Source organism: Mus musculus, chromosome 8 (assembly GCF_000001635.26).
Source record: "Mus musculus strain C57BL/6J chromosome 8, GRCm38.p6 C57BL/6J".
In the NCBI taxonomy this organism is placed as follows: domain Eukaryota; kingdom Metazoa; phylum Chordata; class Mammalia; order Rodentia; family Muridae; genus Mus; species Mus musculus.
In genome coordinates this window covers 122,567,469-122,584,413 of record NC_000074.6, presented here as the reverse complement: position 1 = coordinate 122,584,413, position 16,945 = coordinate 122,567,469, and the positions used below count along the sequence as shown (strand labels likewise).

The 16,945-nt window shown below is 54.3% G+C and overlaps 3 protein-coding genes across 6 annotated transcripts in view; 2 read left to right on the top strand and 1 right to left on the bottom strand.

Moving 5' to 3' along the window:
* Positions 1-6,177, top strand: part of Galns (galactosamine (N-acetyl)-6-sulfate sulfatase) — a 33,465-nt gene extending 27,288 nt beyond the window's left edge. For all 4 annotated transcript variants that reach the window (NM_001193645.1, NM_016722.4, XM_017312894.1 and 1 more), the window contains 2 exons: positions 3,246-3,363; positions 5,217-6,177. In NM_001193645.1, the coding sequence (NP_001180574.1) occupies positions 3,246-3,363; positions 5,217-5,303 (205 nt within the window). In that variant the 3' untranslated portion in view covers positions 5,304-6,177. The remainder of the gene's footprint in view (positions 1-3,245; positions 3,364-5,216) is intronic.
* A 1,329-nt stretch (positions 6,178-7,506) lies between these two features.
* Positions 7,507-9,777, top strand: Aprt (adenine phosphoribosyl transferase). The gene is made up of 5 exons (NM_009698.2): positions 7,507-7,661; positions 7,793-7,899; positions 8,879-9,012; positions 9,199-9,277; positions 9,387-9,777. The coding sequence occupies exons 1-5, from the start codon at positions 7,582-7,584 to the stop codon at positions 9,527-9,529; spliced, it is 543 nt and encodes a 180-aa protein (NP_033828.2). The 5' UTR covers positions 7,507-7,581; the 3' UTR covers positions 9,530-9,777.
* Positions 9,778-11,283: 1,506 nt separating this feature from the next.
* Cdt1 (chromatin licensing and DNA replication factor 1) lies at positions 11,284-16,399 on the bottom strand. Its single transcript, NM_026014.3, has 10 exons — positions 16,143-16,399; positions 15,169-15,327; positions 14,939-15,090; positions 14,313-14,510; positions 14,075-14,220; positions 13,876-13,973; positions 12,985-13,173; positions 12,566-12,718; positions 12,276-12,477; positions 11,284-11,920 (listed from the first exon to the last, which is right to left on the bottom strand). Exons 1-10 carry the CDS (start codon positions 16,356-16,358, stop codon positions 11,760-11,762), a joined length of 1,674 nt encoding a protein of 557 aa, NP_080290.3. The 5' UTR covers positions 16,359-16,399; the 3' UTR covers positions 11,284-11,759.
* Positions 16,400-16,945: the final 546 nt, after the last annotated feature.

Below are 16,945 nucleotides of genomic sequence, written 5' to 3'. Positions count from 1 at the left end.
GACCATGGACCCTGGAGCTGAGGGTACCTAGTGGCCTCCACTGGGCAGGAGTCTTTGAGCTCAAAAGTCACTATACCTGGCTAACCTCAACGACAAACAATGGTGGGTTAAACGGTCACTGCAGGGTTCTATCCCTGAAGGGTTCAAGAGCACCCCTCCTAGCTTTCCCTATTCGCAGTGATACTCAAAAGTCACCGCAATCTGTGACTGGCGTCACATCTATCAAAGTGTCCCCATCTCCTAACTGTCCTCAGCTGTCCCCATCTCCTAACTGTCCTCAGCTGACTCGAGCCCAATACACTCTGGCTCTCCCCGGGAGGCTAACACGGCTCCCCTGGAAGGATAGTAGGTGCCTTGGGTCCTGGAATACAAGTCCTGTGTCCATGCTACAGCATTTCTGCCAGGTTGGAAATCACAGCCTTCTGCTCAGTGACAGGCCATAACTTGCTAATGGGAGATAGAGAGGGCTTTGGGACAATAGAAAGGTCCCCGAGGCTGCTCCTACATCCTGCATGAGTACCCGTGGGTCTCCAGCACCTCGGAAGATACGCTTCTGGAAATATGGTCTTACAGATGCCATTAAGATCAAGATGACCGTGAGGGCATCCTGGATAGGAGTGGGGCATTACTCTGAGAGGAGAAAGGACACAGACGCCAAGGGGGAAAGGATGCTTAAGGAAGAGGCAGAGATAAACCAAGAAGCTGGACCAGGCAGGAAGGTGCCTCTCAGGTCCTCTAGAGGAAGTGTGGCCCTGCAGTAACCTAACTCTAAGCTTCTGGCCACCAAACGGTAGCTGAGGAGAGCTTCCTTTCCCTCCCCTAGGCAGAGACTGGTATTTCCTCAAGGCTAACTAGGACATAAATGTTGTCACAAACCAAAGGAGCTCTGGTGGCGTGGGGTGACGGGCTGCAGGGTTGATGGGCAGGGCTATTCTTTGAGATCTGTGCCTATGTGATTGCCACCACTGGCCTCAGGCCTCAGGGTCATCCCATAGATCATGGTGCCTCTCCGTGAAGCCATCTCGTTCGCCCACATTCAGCTTGTGCTCAGCAGTCTGAGTCTTTGGGGACTTGCTCATCCCATATGCCTCTGCCCCAGGCCTGTTTACTGCCTAGAGGTAGCCAGACACATGAAGGCTGTGAGTTCCACTTCCTGTAGCAGCTATCCAGGCCCTGCCCTAAAGCCACTCCCTAGCCCAAGAGCATGCCTCTCCCACGACCAGGCATAAGGAAAGACGACAGGGGTGAATTTATGGAGAGAACGTCCCCGTGAAGACACTCTCTATATAACGCCACCTGTCTCTTGCTTCCCTACAAGGACCCTCTCAAATGTCAAGTGACAGTCACAGACTGGTAGCTGTGGGACATAGTCCTCAGCACTAGCTGGCCGTAAGACAACAGATTCATTTGGCCACAGGGATTTGAACCTGCAGGGATTGGATTTTGGAATGTTGAAGTTAACAACAGGCCACAAACATGGCAGCACGAAGGGAGAAGGGCCTACACAGGCTAGCATAGGGAGGTACCACATAGGGCTGGGGCATGTGGGCAGAGGCAAGCCACTGAACAGCCAGCCAAACCAACAAGGCATTCATCGTGTGTTCCTGTCCTGTTGTGTGTCTCAAGGTACCCCCATCTGTGTGGACAGAAAGCTCTGGTGACAGAAGCCATGTTGAAGTCTCCAGGGGCTGGACTAGGACATAACTGGTTCTCAGGAGCCTAAGTCCCCTACCTAGCAGGACACTGTACTGGAAGTAGACCCAGAACCAGCAGGGAGTAGCCAGCCCCAGCACAAGGGCATTGTGGCCTAGGCACTGAAGGCCTCAGGCCTCTTGGTGTTATAGCGGTGGTCGGGAATGTGCAGGATAACGGGCATACAGTTGACTTCAAATGAGTCCTCCTGAGACACGAAGAAATCTAAGGACTTGGTTCACATGCAGAATTCTCTCCCCACGAGGCAAGTCAGAGCCTGCAGTGCAGATGTCTGAGATTTGCCTGTAGCCTGAGCTTGGCATACACATAGCCCCGGGCTCTACCCTCTTTACTCCATTGTGGGCACATCAGCGTGTGTGTTGTGCTGAGCTGGGCGTCACACAGAGAATAGGCTGAGTGTTTCACACCCAGCTAAAGACTCCTGACAGTCCAGCAATGGCTGTGACACAGGTGTTTGGTGGACGTTGGGATGGTCAGGATGGGATGGGACAGGACACAGATTAGGTACATAGCTCAGTGTAGAGTGCGACCATCCCTAACACCCCCATAAAAGAAAAATATATTTAATCAGTCTTCTCTGGGAGGGAAATTTAGCATTACATTTTTATTTATTTATTTGAGAAAGGGTCTCACTATGTAACCCTGGCCTGGAGCTCTCTATGAAGACAAGGCTGGCCTCAAATTCACAGAGATCAGCCTGCCTCTGCCTCTCTAGTGCTGGCTTTAAAGATGTGAGCCACCAGCAGGGCGTGGTGGTGCACGCCTTTAATCCCAGCACTTGGGAGGCAGAGGCAGGTGGATTTCTGAGTTCAAGACCAGCCTGGTCTACAAAGTAAGTTCCAGGACAGCCAGGGCTATACAGAGAAATCCTGTCTCGAAAAACCAAAAAAAAAAAAAAAAAAAAAAAAGGTGTGAGCCACCATGTTCCCCTTTACAATAACCACCTCCTAGGTGGGGACCTTGGCTCCTCCTGTCCTCCCCATGTTATCTCTAAGTATAGACTTGTTCCCATGGGATGGAAAAGCTCACAGGTTTTCATTTATAGGTTCCTGAGGGCACATGGTGTGGGCAACAGTGACATGATTTAAAATGACAGAAAGATTTGGTCTGCGTAGATGTCCTTGCAGCTTCATGGTGGTACCACAGTTGGTGACAGTACAGAGGTGGTTATATGCCGGCTGCGCAGTGCATCCATTGTCCTCTTGTAGGGCAGTAGTGGCATGCACCTTTAATCCCGGCACTCAGGAGGCAGAGGCAGGTGGATCTATGTGAGTCCAGGGCCAACCTGGTCTACAAGGCAGACAGCTGTCCCAGAAGGCTCAAGGGTCACCAGGTGGGAGCCCACAGCCCACTATGGCTTCAGCTTGCTGTCCTTGCTCTTCTCACCTCTAAAGATTAGCGCAAGGGCTCAGGCTTTCAGGGCTAGACCACTTTATGTCCTAGAACGTCTGAGAGCGTCAAAGCTTCCTGCCAGGAGCTGATGGGCCCTGGTTGACACAACAGCCTCGTAACCAGAGCCGCCTTCTCTCCAGCTTCCACAGTGACGAATACCAGGACGCCCTCAGCAGGACCACCCAGGTTGTCCAGGAGCACCAAAAGTCCTTGGTCCCCGGACAGCCCCAGCTCAATGTGTGTAACCAGGCTGTCATGGTGAGCGATGTGTGCGTGCTGGGGCTTGCTTGTGCTCGGCGACTGCTGCCGGTGCTAGACAAAGTTAGTCTCATCCCTGTACAGGTGCAGCTCAGCCTGGCAAGGGCACTCGTTCCGTGAAGTGGGGGGGGGGGGGGGGGGGAGGACATCCTACTAACACTGCAGTGTTGGAGGGGGGTAGCTCTGCTCAGGACGGGGTTGGGCACAGCCCTCTCTCAGGGTCCCACTGGGGAGCAGCTTTGCTGCATTCACAGACTGTGCCTGTGTCACTAGTTATTGCTAAACTCCCTCCCACATCTACCTCTCCTCCTAAGGTCCCAATAACCAACAGAGGTACATGCCACCAGTGTTTACTCTGGGGAACCAAAGAATTCATAGGCTTTCTTATGGGACAGTGAGTGAAGAGTTACAGGTGGGAGCTTGGAGGAGGGGGCACTCAAAGCACCCATGCTGGAAGGTCTGTGGCCAGCAGAGATGACTCCTTTCCTGTGTCCTTCTCCACCTATGTCCTCTAGCCCCTCCCCAAGGCTGCCTGTGGTTAGGGCAGAATTGTGTGAACGTGACTGGGAGGAATGGCTAGGTAATCAGGCGGGAGAGAGTTCCATGATTCTCATGGCAGTCCTTAAGGAGAGTCCATAGTCGCTGGGTGTGGTGGCGCACACCTTTAATCCCAGCACTCGGGAGGCAGAGGCAGGCGGATTTCTGAGTTCAAGGCTAGCCTGGTCTACACAGTGAGCTCCAGGACAGCCAGGGCTACACAGAGAAACCCTGTCTCGAAAAAACCAAAAAGAAAAAAAAAGGAGAGTCCATAGTCAACAAACCAAGCTGCCATGACCTTTTTTTTGCAAGCAAGACCAGCTAAACTTGTGGAGGCGGCAGCAGTTTGGCTCAGGGGATAGTTCCACACAATACTGGTATTCTGAGCTCTGAACAGCAGTGGTAGATCAGGGGGCTCATTCTTAGACTGCCAGGTTTCTGGGGCCTCAGGAGGCCTGAGTGTCCTTACCACGGTGGGGCATTGCCGTTCCATCCAGGCTGCAGCCACGCTGTAGTGCAGGCTAAGGAGCTTTGGTCGCGGTCACTTCCTCTGCCACTTAAATAATTGAAAGGCAGGGAAAATGTGGATGTAGAGGCAGCAGCAGAGAAATCGCAAGGACCACACAGAATCAGCAGCTGAAGCAAGGCGTTCATTGGGGGTGAGGGGACACACATGCAGCAGACACACACAGAGGAAAGATTTTAAAATCTCTGGAACATTTTTCTTCGATAATTTAGGGTTGGTCAGTTTGAGGGAAGCTAGGATGGTTGATTGGCCCAGAACTGTACAAGACATGTTTGTTGAGCCCATCTATGAGTCTGCTATTGGGAGACCAAAACCTTTATCTTAAATTAGTGCGCTTTTGTTTCAAGCCAGGAGGGTAAAAAAGAAGCCAGACCGGCCACTTGGAAATTCAATACCTTTATCACCCCAATCCCTGACTACCAGGGAATCTGTCTAACTCCTAGACTCTCCATTCTGTGGGAGCCTCTTTTTCCTGGCTTCCCCCACTTGGAAGCTGCCTGAGTTCAGGCTGTTAGGCGCAGCTCTGCCCTGGGGCTCCCTTTCCTTGCTACTGGCTTGCCAGTTGCAGCCCCACCCCACCCCTAACCCCCCTTTCTGCAGAGCCAGAGCTGCTTTTTAAAGCAGGACCCGGGGCTCCACATTCCTAGGATTCTGGAAGGCATGGAGATAGGGATATCCCCGCCTTGCAGCCAGGTGGGTGGGTGAGGCGGGAGGGCCACGTCTCGTTAACTGTGCCCAGTCTGAAACGCCTGAATAACTGCAGTTCATTTTCTTAAATGTCCTTTTCCAGAATTGGGCACCCCCAGGCTGTGAAAAACTAGGGAAGTGTCTGACACCTCCTGAGTCTGTCCCTGAGAAGTGTTTCTGGGCCCATTAGCCAAGACCAGAATCTCCAGCCAGCCCTGCAAGTGCCTGGGAGACCTTGTCCTTCGGACTGATGAATGGAAGAGACCAGCTGCCCTCTGCCCACCCATCCCTGCATGGACGGCCCCTGCAACCAGGTGCAAGGCTCCAAGACTGCTCATCCTGGAGCCCTGACCCTGTAGTCCGCTCTCGAGCACCACAGCCCATCTTGCCAACTGGCTCCTGAAAAGGAAGCCGGGGCCTTGATCACCGTAGGTACGTCAACCCAGGGTCTGAAGCACTGTCACTGTCCCTGCATACATTTCAACCTAGGTGCCGTACACAAAAGTGAAGATTTCAGCGAAATGCCAAGGAAGTGCCATCTATCTGGCTTCTCCCCCAGGCCAACCCTCTGAGCCACCCTACCTCTTTCGCACTGGCTACAAACAAAAGACAAAGACAGCACCTTTTCCAGTCAAGGTGGCATCTGCACTGCCCCATGGAGATGGGAAGATGACAGCCTAAGTTTCTGGCCCTGGCTCAGGGCAGTATGGGGCCACTTCTGTAACCTGCCACCTCTCATATGCTCCACATAATCTCCAAGACCCTTTCTCTGAAGGCTCATGGACAAGTTTTCACATCTGTGCAGTAACTGCAGAGCCAAGGTTGAGCTGTAACGGTTGGGAAATGATGGTGAAGAGACTGAGAGGAAGAATAAAGGAACAGGAGGGGGTTAGCTCTGGTAGCCCCAAGTCTATTTTTGGGTTGGTTTGAGACAGGGTTTCTCAGTGAGGTGCTGGCTCTCCTAGAACTCACTCTGTAGGACAGGCTGGCCTTGAACTCAGAGATCTGCCTGCCTCTCTTGGGAGTGCTGGGATTAAAGGCGTGCGCCATCATGAGACCACCTATCCTGGTCTTTTGTTTGTTTGTTTGTTTTTATTTTTTTCAAGGCAGGGTTTCTCTGTGTAGTCCTGGCTGTCCTGGAACTTACTTTGTAGACCAGGCTGGCCTTGAACTCAGAGATCCACCTGCCTCTGCCTCCCAAGTGCTGGGATTAAAGGCGTGCGCCACCACCGCCCGGCATATCCTGGTCTTTAAAATCGAGATTATGATGGGAGACTGTGTGTTAGATCTCCACGTACCTGTTGCATGAGCTTTCCCTGGGGATTCAGAAACAGATGCCCCAGATACGATTCCAGTGAGAGCCTAAAGTAACCATCGTGTCCAATGAGTTCACTGCCTACAAGAACATGAATGACCCCCAGAGCAGCTGCATCAACCAAACGGAAAAGTCTCGGCCCAGCATAGATGACAAGTTCCTAATAGATTCATAACGGAGCTTCCCTTTAGTTAACCTTCCTCCATGTGAGTGTGTGTGTGTGTGTGTGTGTGTGTGTGTGTGTATTCTAGTGCCTCCAGAGACCACATCAAATGGAAGAATGCAGCTCACGGGCTCACAGGAAGGTCCAAGAAGGAATGTTTAGAATCCATTGGACCCTCCCCACACCCTCTCCTTTGATGGAGCATGGGCCAATTTGGAGGATATCTTTTGAGTAATTGCAACTGCACTGAAGATGATAATGGCCATTATACTCAGAGGACAGTCTTCCACACCACTACCTATAGACCCAGGTACTGTGCTGGGAAGGTAGAACCCCAGTTCTGTCTCTGGCTATCAGGACCTTCTGGTCCCCACCCCAAAACGAGGAGGGCACATTCTGTTGCAATGCACAGGAGTGTCTGTGGTCTCAGAGAAGGCATTCCTTACCCGCCCTGCTACCCTGCTTTCCCCTGCGCTCTAGCCCACACACAGTGCACTCCCACCTCTGGACCTAAGACTATCCATCAGCTCCCTTCCGGGCTAATTCCAGGAAAGCAGGGGCTGAATCTCAGGCCCCTTGTACTATGCGCGAGGGAAGGAACGCAAGGCCAAACCACTCCAGCGGACCTGGGCAAGACCCGTCCCTGCTCCCCCAGGTCCAGAAGACTAGCCCCTGGAAAAGCAGGACTGAAAAAGCGTGTGTGGGGCAAAACCAAAAAAGGATGGACATCGCACATCCCCTTTCCACCCATATATCTTTGAGGTAGGGATGCTTGTGTTTAGGCAGCTCAAGAAATCTAACCCCTGACTCAGGCCCCACACACACCTCGCAGAGGCCCCGCCTCTCAGCCTGTCCCGCCCCTCGTGCTAGACCAACCCGCACCCAGAAGCCCCGCCCATCGAGGACGCTCCGCCCTTGTTCCCCCCGGGATTGACGTGAGTTTAGCGTGCTGATACCTACCTCCTCCCTGCCTCCTACACGCACGCGGCCATGTCGGAACCTGAGTTGAAACTGGTGGCGCGGCGCATCCGCAGCTTCCCCGACTTCCCAATCCCGGGCGTGCTGTTCAGGTGCGGTCACGAGCCGGCGAGGCGTTGGCGCTGTACGCTCATCCCCCGGCGCAGGCGCGTAGGCAGCCTCGGGGATCTTGCGGGGCCTCTGCCCGGCCACACGCGGGTCACTCTCCTGTCCTTGTTCCCAGGGATATCTCGCCCCTCTTGAAAGACCCGGACTCCTTCCGAGCTTCCATCCGCCTCTTGGCCAGTCACCTGAAGTCCACGCACAGCGGCAAGATCGACTACATCGCAGGCGAGTGGCCTTGCTAGGCCGTGCTCGTCCCCCACGGTCCTAGCCCCTATCCCCTTTCCCCCTCGTGTCACCCACAGTCTGCCCCACACCCATCCATTCTTTCTTCAACCTCTGACACTTCCTCCTTGGTTCCTCACTGCCTTGGACGCTTGTTCACCCTGGATGAACTATGTAGGAGTCTCCCTTCCCTGCTAGGTACCCTAAGGCATCTGCCCTCGGTGCTTGTTCCTAGAGACGAACTCTGCTCTGTCCTTGTGTCCAGAACCAGGCCTCCCTCTTTTAGGGCACAAAGCTGGCCAGCATCCTGACAGCAGGCTGGGAGACCCTGGAACCTCCAGATGACGGACATCCTTGCTTAGGGGTAGCCTCTGGGATGAACTAGATACTAAAAATTAGGTAACCTTGGTTGGGCGTGGCGTGCCTGGGCAGACCTCAAGCCTGGTAGCTTCAGGGGCTGTTTCTCCCCAGGACTACACCGGGGCATCTTTCTCTTGTTCCCTCACACAAGCTTGTGTTAAACAACTGCTGTCTACCTGGCTCCATGCCTGAGCTTCAGAAACACCCTAGGACAGCTGAATGTCCACCAGGAGTGTCCAGAGGGAGGGTGGGCACCCCAGAGAACAGAGTGGCCCTGGTAAGTGCTCAGGGACCACAGACTTTTGCCCACTTCACTTCCTATTGGTACCCCTGGCCATGCTCCAGAAATTAGGGCATGTATGTATCCTTCCCACGACAGCTAGATGCTGCATTTGAAAGGTGGCAAGAGCCACCATAGGTGGCCCTGAGCTGTTCAGAAGGCAGGTAGGATCCCCAAGGCTGAGATGATGAGTTGATGGCTACCCAGTAGCCATCAACGTTCTTCTAGCCGTAGTCAGCAAGACCTAGTGTTCCTAGCAAGTGTTGACCTCGCCCATACTTGGCCTCTAGATTCCCATGCCCCTCAGCTCCATCCCACAACCTTCCCTCCTTACCCTAACAGGTCTAGACTCCAGGGGCTTCCTGTTTGGCCCTTCCCTAGCTCAGGAGCTGGGCGTGGGCTGTGTGCTCATCCGGAAACAGGGGAAGCTGCCGGGCCCCACTGTGTCAGCCTCCTATTCTCTGGAGTATGGGAAGGTAAGCGAGCTGTGTGTAGAGGAAGGGCAGGGTCTTATCACGGCTACCAGTGTCTAGGAGTAAATGTGGGTGCTCAGAGAGGTTGAGACATTGGGTCAGGTTTACACCACCCAGAAACGCTCGAGGCTAGGGAGGTGGCCACTTGTTCGCGCCTAGACTCTGTCTTACACTACTTCCTGTCTGCAGGCTGAGCTGGAAATCCAGAAAGATGCCTTGGAACCCGGGCAGAGAGTGGTCATTGTGGATGACCTCCTGGCCACAGGAGGTAAAGAACCAACCCAAGACAAACAGACTTCAAAGGGCCAGACCCTGTCCTGGGTGCTGACTAAGCAAAGAGCTTGAACACCTCCTCTTTCTCTGTCCCTTCCCCCCAGGAACCATGTTTGCGGCCTGTGACCTGCTGCACCAGCTCCGGGCTGAAGTGGTGGAGTGTGTGAGCCTGGTGGAGCTGACCTCGCTGAAGGGCAGGGAGAGGCTAGGACCTATACCATTCTTCTCTCTCCTCCAGTATGACTGAGGAGCTGGCTAGATGGTCACACCCCTGCTCCCAGCAGCACCAGGAACTGCTTGGTGGCTCAGCCCAGGCGCCTAAGTGACCTTTGTGAGCTACCGGCCGCCCTTTTGTGAGTGTTATCACTCATTCCTTTGGTCAGCTGATCCGCCGTGCCTGTGGACCCCTGGATCCTTGTACTTTGTACACGTGCCACACACCCTGGAGCATAGCAGAGCTGTGCTACTGGAGATCAATAAACCGTTTTGATATGCATGCTGCTTCTCCTCAGTTTGTTGCATGGGTCACATTCCAGGGCCTCCAGAGTGACACTACAGGGACAAGGGGGCTCAGGTGGGAACCCATAGGCTCAGCTTTGTATTGAAGCCACAACCCCTACTAGGGAAGCAGATGTTATCTCTGTCAGTCTCTGAGGCAGCTGACTACATAAACAGGTTTATTGCTTCACTGTTCTAGGCTGTTATTCCATTAGGATGGACGAGGATGAAAGCAGTGACCCACAGCCACTATATTTTTTTCTGTTGTTTGTCGAGATGGGGTTTCTTAATATAACCAGCCCTGGCTATTCTGGACTTGATTTGTAGCCCAGGCTGGCCTCAAACTTAAGAGGTCCACTGCCTCTGCTTCTTGAGTGCTGGGATCAAAAGTACGCACCGCAACACCCAGTTCACAGTCACTATCTCAAAAAAGCTATTTTGTTGCAGGGCATGGTGTATAGACCTTTAATCCTAGTGCCTTGAAGGTAGGCAGGCTGCTTAAAATTCAAGGCCAACCTGGCCTATATAGTTCCAAGGAGAGCCAGAGCTTTTAGAAAAAATAAAAATTTAAAAAATATATATCAAGCCAGGCATGGTGGCACACACCTTTGATCCCAGCACTTGGGAGGCAGAGGCAGGCGGATTTCTGATCTACAGAATGAGTTCCAGGACAACCAGTTCTACAGAGAAACCCTGTCTCAAAAAAAAAAAAAAATCACATTCTGGGGCCGTGGGTGTTGGGGAAAGAGGGGGATGGGAGAGAGCCTGCGTCCCACCAGAGTTCTGGTGCTCCAGGAGGGTGGATACTTTTCACACTGCCCCGTGTGAGCATCTGGCTGTGTTAAGCCAGTCTCCGGCACCCCACACTGGATATGGTGGAGGAGCTGAGAACATAATAGGGGACCCGGGCAGAAGGGAAGAGAGGGCGGGGAAGGGAGGGGTGCTGGGTGGAGTCCTTAGTCTGGTCCATGGCTGCAGCGTAGGAAGGCCTTCTGGCAGGTTAAAAGTGGCTCATTAGGAGAAAGCCTATCCGATCATCATTCAAACACGGTGGGCCTTCATGATCAGAGACAGTCTATGGTTTTAGAGCTTTATTGTAGAAAGGCAAGGAGAAAGAGAAGGTAGAAGGACAGGCCATGGCCACGTGGAGAGAGGGGGGAAGGGAAAGAGAAAAAAAAGCCAGAGAGCTTAAGAGAGCGAGGAGGGGCCAAACAGCCCCTTATAGTGGGCTTTGCCATCTTGCTGTTGCTAGGTAACTGTGGGAAGGAGTCTAGCCAGAATGCCAGAAGCTTGTGACATTGGCTACATGACTAAAAGCCACATGCCTCTCCTGTGGGGGCTGTAACTTCGACAGGAGCCAGGGGTCCAGGAGACATGATGGAACGCCTTCTGTCCATGTCCATGTGAAAATTACCACCCACCAGGACCAGGATGTCTGTCCATAGCCCATTGCCCCACATCACACAACAGCATTTAAAGAGATTTTACGGTGACAGGTTCAGCTTCATCTCAGTAGTATTTTATTTAAATCTTACATGACTTTATTAAAAGCCAAAACTAGCAGTCACATGCAGGGCCATATAAGGTTTGAAAAGAAACCACACTTCACATATTTACAGAAGGCCCAATTTCACTCTCAGAGCAGCGTCCCGTGAAATCAGGAAAGTCCAAGGTCTGTGTGATTCTTAAGTCTCATGGGGAAGCAAGGCTATGCCAGCCTAGGCTTCCACCTGGACCTTGATCTTGGGTCTTGACCATACCTAATGCTTGAGTAGTTTGTGCAATGGCCATCCAACATACCCTACTCTTCAGAGTCTACTTCCCCTAGAGCTGAGTCTGGGATGCCCCAAAGCCTCAGGAAGCAACTTAATGCCAGCACTTTATGAGATCCATGGGCAACGATAGCTGCCCACACTGGCGAGGCTTAAAGGCGTAAGTGCGTCGTGTACTGATGAAAGAAACAGGCAAGGAGCTCAAAGTCACAGCCCCTCGGCGTGGACGTGGTGGGCCAGCCTCGCAGTGAGGCCAGCCAGGTCAACAGCCTTGTCCAGCTTGACGTAGGTATCCGTGCGGATGCGATGCAGGCTGAGCCAGTCCGGCAGCAACTCTGCCAGGAGCACCAGATGTTTCTCCATCTCCCCTGCACAGGTGGATTGTGGGTGTAAGCCTAGATGGTTTGCTCTCACGCACCCAGGTGCCCGACATCCCATTAATAGGCCTTTGTCAAGGCTTATCCACTGCTATGTACAGTGGATCCAAGCAGAGCCAAGAGCCATGGGGGACACCGTGCTCAAGCACCAGGAGAACGAACAGCAAAGAGGCAAAGACACCCGTGCTCCGAGCCTGGTGAGCAGGCCTATAAGTGGCAGAATTGGGGGTCCCCAAGACCATGGCAGACAAACTGTCCCTGGTCAGAAATAGACCTAGCTCCTTGCCAAGAACACAGTGAGCATGACCATGCCCACCCTCTCACCCTTGTTTTGCTTTGCACAAACCTGGACTCAGAGCAGTTTGGCAACTGTCCACCATCCTTGCACAGACCACCTCCATAGTGAGTGCCGGCTTCCGCTCAGACACGAAGACATTGCGCAGCACGCGGGCCAGCTCTGGCAGACGCTCTAACCGCTGCAGGCGAAGCTCCTGCTCGGGGCACCGTGTCATCCTTGCCAGCTGCTTCTGGACCTCCTTGGCCCTTATCTGCATGGGGATGGGTCAGCAGCCAATGGTCAACAAGGAAAGCCCACTCCTGTCACCAAGTCCACCCTACCCGAGACCCAGGACTCACCCGCTCTAGCAGTGCTTGGGACACACCCTTCAGGGCGCTCGGAGAGGCAGCAGGTGGGGTGGCTGGCGGAGTGGCCGGGAGTGGTGGAGTAGAGGTCCCAGGGCTACCGGGCTCAGCCGAGCGCAGGGCCAGGTTGCTCAGGGCCTTCTCCATCTGCAGGGTAGGCACAGGTCAGAGGTCACAAAAGATTCATAAAATCCCCAACCTCGTGAAGGCTGCTCTTTGCATAGCCCCACCAGAGCATATACACACAGCCCGATGAGCCGCACGTGTGCGTACAAAGCACACCTTCTTTGTGCCCTCAGCTGAGGAAGTATCTGGTAACCTGAAGGCACTCAGCTGTTACCTCCGCCCTCCAGGGCCAGGCAGCCATACTCCCTGAGGAGAAAGGAATGAAGTTACAAGTCAGAGAGCCTCACCTTGGGTGTCATCAAGCTCCGGGCACGGGCCAGCACTTCCTGGGCAGTGGTGAGCTTCTCTGTGACAGGAGGCTGGGGCAGTTCAGCTGGCTCAATGTCAGGCACCTCGTCCACATTGAAGCGCGGATGCCAGCGGGTCAGCTGGTCGTCCGGCACCGCCATGGGGGGGTTCAGTGAAGCCAGGAAGACCTGGAGGAAAGAAGGTTGAAATACTCATTTCAGTATTTCCAACCAGAACACCAACTTAGCTGTTCTGTGCCTAGACACGACCAGGGATAATATGAAGAGAGGCATGTTTCTAGCACATGGCCATGGTTGACTAAAGAATACAAACGTCCTCTCGGGATCTTGACGTAATCCTGAACTCCCCAGTTTTGGGGTTCCAGGCAGCTCTGCCCCAGCTCCAGCCTATAGGGTAGGTATCAGCCCTTCTTACATTTAAAGAAAACTATAGCAAGGGACTGTGATGCTCGGCCCAGGGAGTGGCCTTGTTGGGGTAGGTTTGTCACTATGGACGTGGGCTTTAAGACCTTTATCCTAGCTGCCTGGCAACCAGTATTCTGCTAGTGGCCTTCAGATGAAGATGTAGAACTCTCAGCTCCTCCTGCATCATGCCTGCCTGGATGCTGCCATGCTCCCACCTCGATGATAATGGACTGAACCTCTGAACCTGCGAGCCAACCCCAATTAAATGTCGTCCCTGTAAGAGTTGCCTTGGTCATGGTACCTGCTCCCAGCAGCAAACCCCTCACTAAGGCAGGGACTCAGAGGAACCTTTCTTCACATTTGAGGCCAGAAAAGCAGCTACATAGAGAGCAGAGTGATTAAGGCCACTGTCCACTCGGAGCAGGGACTGAGCCTGCTTGAGCCTCCAGAAACCCAGGCCCTCACCTTGTGCTGTTCCTTGACACGTTCCACCAGGTTCTGCCGGAAGACTTGCCGGCGCTGCAGGAGGCACGTGGCTGTGAGCTGGGTGGCACCGCCAGCCTCTGTAAGCCAAAGACCACCTGTGGTGAGCCCCAACCCGTCCAACTGCCCAGCCGCAAGTCCAAGAGGATCGAGAAGGCCCAGGGCCTCGCCAAAGACTCACCCTGGCCCAGCAAGGGCTCGATGGTGAGCTGGTAATCAGATCTCTTGATGCTGTCCTTGAAGGTGGGGACATTGCACTCCTGGCGGAAGCGATACGACGTGGGATACACGGTTTTGATCTGGCCCACATTGCGCTCTTCAAAGCGCCTATGGGAGAGAGGGCAGAATGAGAGGGACCAGGCAGGCGGGCACCGGACAGACACTGGGGGCAGCTAGGTCCCCTCCCCCACACCACTCACTTGCGCATCATCTCCTGAACACCTTGCTTGACTTTGGCAAAGGTCACAGTCTCAGAGCGATTGTGGAGCATGCTCACAATGGTGTCCATGCTGCGGAACATCTCAACTAGCACCTGATACTTGTAGGGTAGGACAAGGCCTGGGAGACCAGGCTGAGCCAGAGCATGGAAGCGCTGGTAGGCAGGAGCTTTCTCGACACTGTCAAAGAGAGGCATTCCCATTAGACTATCAAACCACACGGTTTGACCCCACCACCACCACCACCAGACCACAGGGTAGGAGAGGACACTGTGACCCAGAACCCCAAAACTACCCATTTGCAAAGTCCCCACAGATCTAATGCTACCTGAGGGCAGCATCAGAAAGAGATGAGAAACCTGCTCCACACACTAGCTCTGCACCCTCAGCTTGGAGAGGCAGACAGTCACAGACAGGCACAGGGGTTCACAGTACTTAGAACAAGCCACGTGCAGGAGGAGTTGACAATGTCCTTTTCAAGTGAGGGACAAGGGCATAGTGGTAGGGAGGAGACTGAGGTACGGTTTAGGCCATCCACCCACTCAGACCCCACAGCGCCTCCCAAAGGTCTGTCCTCGCCTTAACCTTGTGGCCCCACTAGGACTCACCATGGTTGCTCTGTGGGCACCTTGGCATCTGGGGTACTAGGCTCCACAGCATTCTCTTGGACTCGGGCTCTCAGGGCCCGTGCCTGGGCTCCCAACTTCCGTGCCCGCCTCAGGCAGGACTGGAGCTCAGAGACGGAGTCCTCTGAGGGGATCTGGGGACATAGGCACTGTCAGTTCTGCAAATTCCGCATGCCCCTGCCCACAGCCCACCCTCAGTCCAGCCTTCTTACCTTGCCCGGCTGTTGACCAACATAAACAGTTGTACTCTTTGTTCGCTTGACGGGGGATGGGCAAACGGGGGAGCCAGGGTCAGCTGGAGGGCTAGGGTCAGCTGGAGGGCTGGGCTCAGCTGGGGAACTGGGCTCAGGCAGAGAACTGGGGCAGGAGTCCTGGCGATTAAGAAGGCACAGAACAATAAACTGGGGGTGGGAAGGGGTACCTGCTCCCTGCTGAGCCAGAACTAGGGTATCAGTTCACTCGACTCGGAGGGCAGGAGTCAGGCGCTAGGGGGTGCCTGTCTATGGAGATGCTTGATGAAGCAGTTAGGAAAGATCCACCTGGTCTGTCCAGTCTTGAAGCAGCTCGCAGGCCTGGCCCTCCAGGGCCCTCTCTCCATTTCAGGAACTCCAGCTCAATTCTTTTTTTTTTAAAGGTTTATTTGTTTATTTATATGTATATGAATACACTGTAGCTGTATTGATGGTTGTGAGCTGTCATGTGGTTGCTGGGAATTTGAATTTAGGATCTCTGTTTGCTCTGGTTGACCTCTCTCACTTCAGCTTGGCCCTGCTCACTCCTACTTAAAGATTTATTTATTATTATATGTAAGTACACGGTAGCTGTCTTCAGACACCCTAGAAGAGGGCATCAGATCTCACTACAGATGGCTGTGAGCCACCATGTGGTTGCTGGGATTTGAACTCAGGACCTTCGGAAGAGCAGTCAGTGCTCTTAACCGCTGAGCCATCTCTCCAGCCCTCAATTCTTTGCATAACCCCCACACCACCACAATTCACCCCCGCCAGCTGCGGCCTCCCCGGAAGCCCAGGTACCCTCTGCCTACGTCAGCAATGCCCTGGGGAGAGGAAAAAGCGCCCAGCCTGCTCGCGACTCTATTCCTCCAGTCCTCTGCCTCGGCGCCCGAGAACCTGGTTCTCTTGTCCTAACCAAGGGTCCTCTGGGGGGACTCCCGCGCGCTCCTTACCAATCCAGGCAGCCGTAACCTCCGGCGCGCGAGCGGCGCGGGCTGGTCACTCCCGGGTTCGGCTGGGGGCCGGGCGCGCTTGCGGCTGCTGCTCCGGGTGAACGCAGGAGCCACGAGGCCACCAGGGCTCGGGGTGAGACAGATCGACTTGGCCCGCGGAGTCGTAAGGCCAGGGCGACGGCACGCATAGAAATCGGTAACACGACTTTGCGCCATGGCGCCAAAAAGGTAGTTCCCGCGGATTCCGCGCAACTTTCGCGGCTTCAGCCTCGCCCCGCCCAGGCCGTACCACCACGCACAGTTCTGGGAGGGGGGAAATGTGCGCGCTCCGGGGCATGCGCGCTAGTAGGCACCAAGAGACGCATGCGCCATGCCGGGCCACCACCCCCGCGGCAGCTTTGGATTGAGGACCGAGAATGGGAGCGGCCGGGGCTGGAGGGTTGGGGGCAGGAGACTATTTGACTCCTGTGCGCTGGCGCGCTGGCGTGCAGCGTAGTACATCCGCGATCCGCGTGGTTTCCGCGGGCTGCGGGGCTGTGGTGCGTAAGGTTCTCAAAGCCACTTGGCGCGCGGTGTGGACAGCGGCGGCTGCGGCCCTGACAGCTCTTGGCCCAGCAAAGAGGCAATCACGTGAAAGGAGACACTTCTGCTCCTGTTGTTCCCATTTACAAAATACTAGCCCGGTCTCCAAGGCTAGCCAAGTAGCTGGGTCTGAGTCACACGCAACTGCTGAGTGTCCGGTCCCATGAGCGAGATGAGTACCCAGGACGACTCATGCCGCCGAACCGGCTCCAAAAGCATCT

Coding starts and splice junctions, on each gene's coding strand:
- Aprt (NM_009698.2), top strand. CDS start 7,582: ATGTCGGAACCTGAGTTGAAACTGGTGGCGCGGCGCATCCGCAGCTTC. Junction 7,662..7,792: donor ATCCCGGGCGTGCTGTTCAG/GTGCGGTCACGA, acceptor CCTTGTTCCCAG/GGATATCTCGCCCCTCTTGA. Junction 9,013..9,198: donor ATTCTCTGGAGTATGGGAAG/GTAAGCGAGCTG, acceptor TCCTGTCTGCAG/GCTGAGCTGGAAATCCAGAA.
- Cdt1 (NM_026014.3), bottom strand. CDS start 16,358: ATGGCGCAAAGTCGTGTTACCGATTTCTATGCGTGCCGTCGCCCTGGC. Junction 13,174..13,875: donor GTGTCAAGGAACAGCACAAG/GTGAGGGCCTGG, acceptor TCTTTCCTCCAG/GTCTTCCTGGCTTCACTGAA. Junction 12,719..12,984: donor GGAGCTTGATGACACCCAAG/GTGAGGCTCTCT, acceptor CCTACCCTGCAG/ATGGAGAAGGCCCTGAGCAA.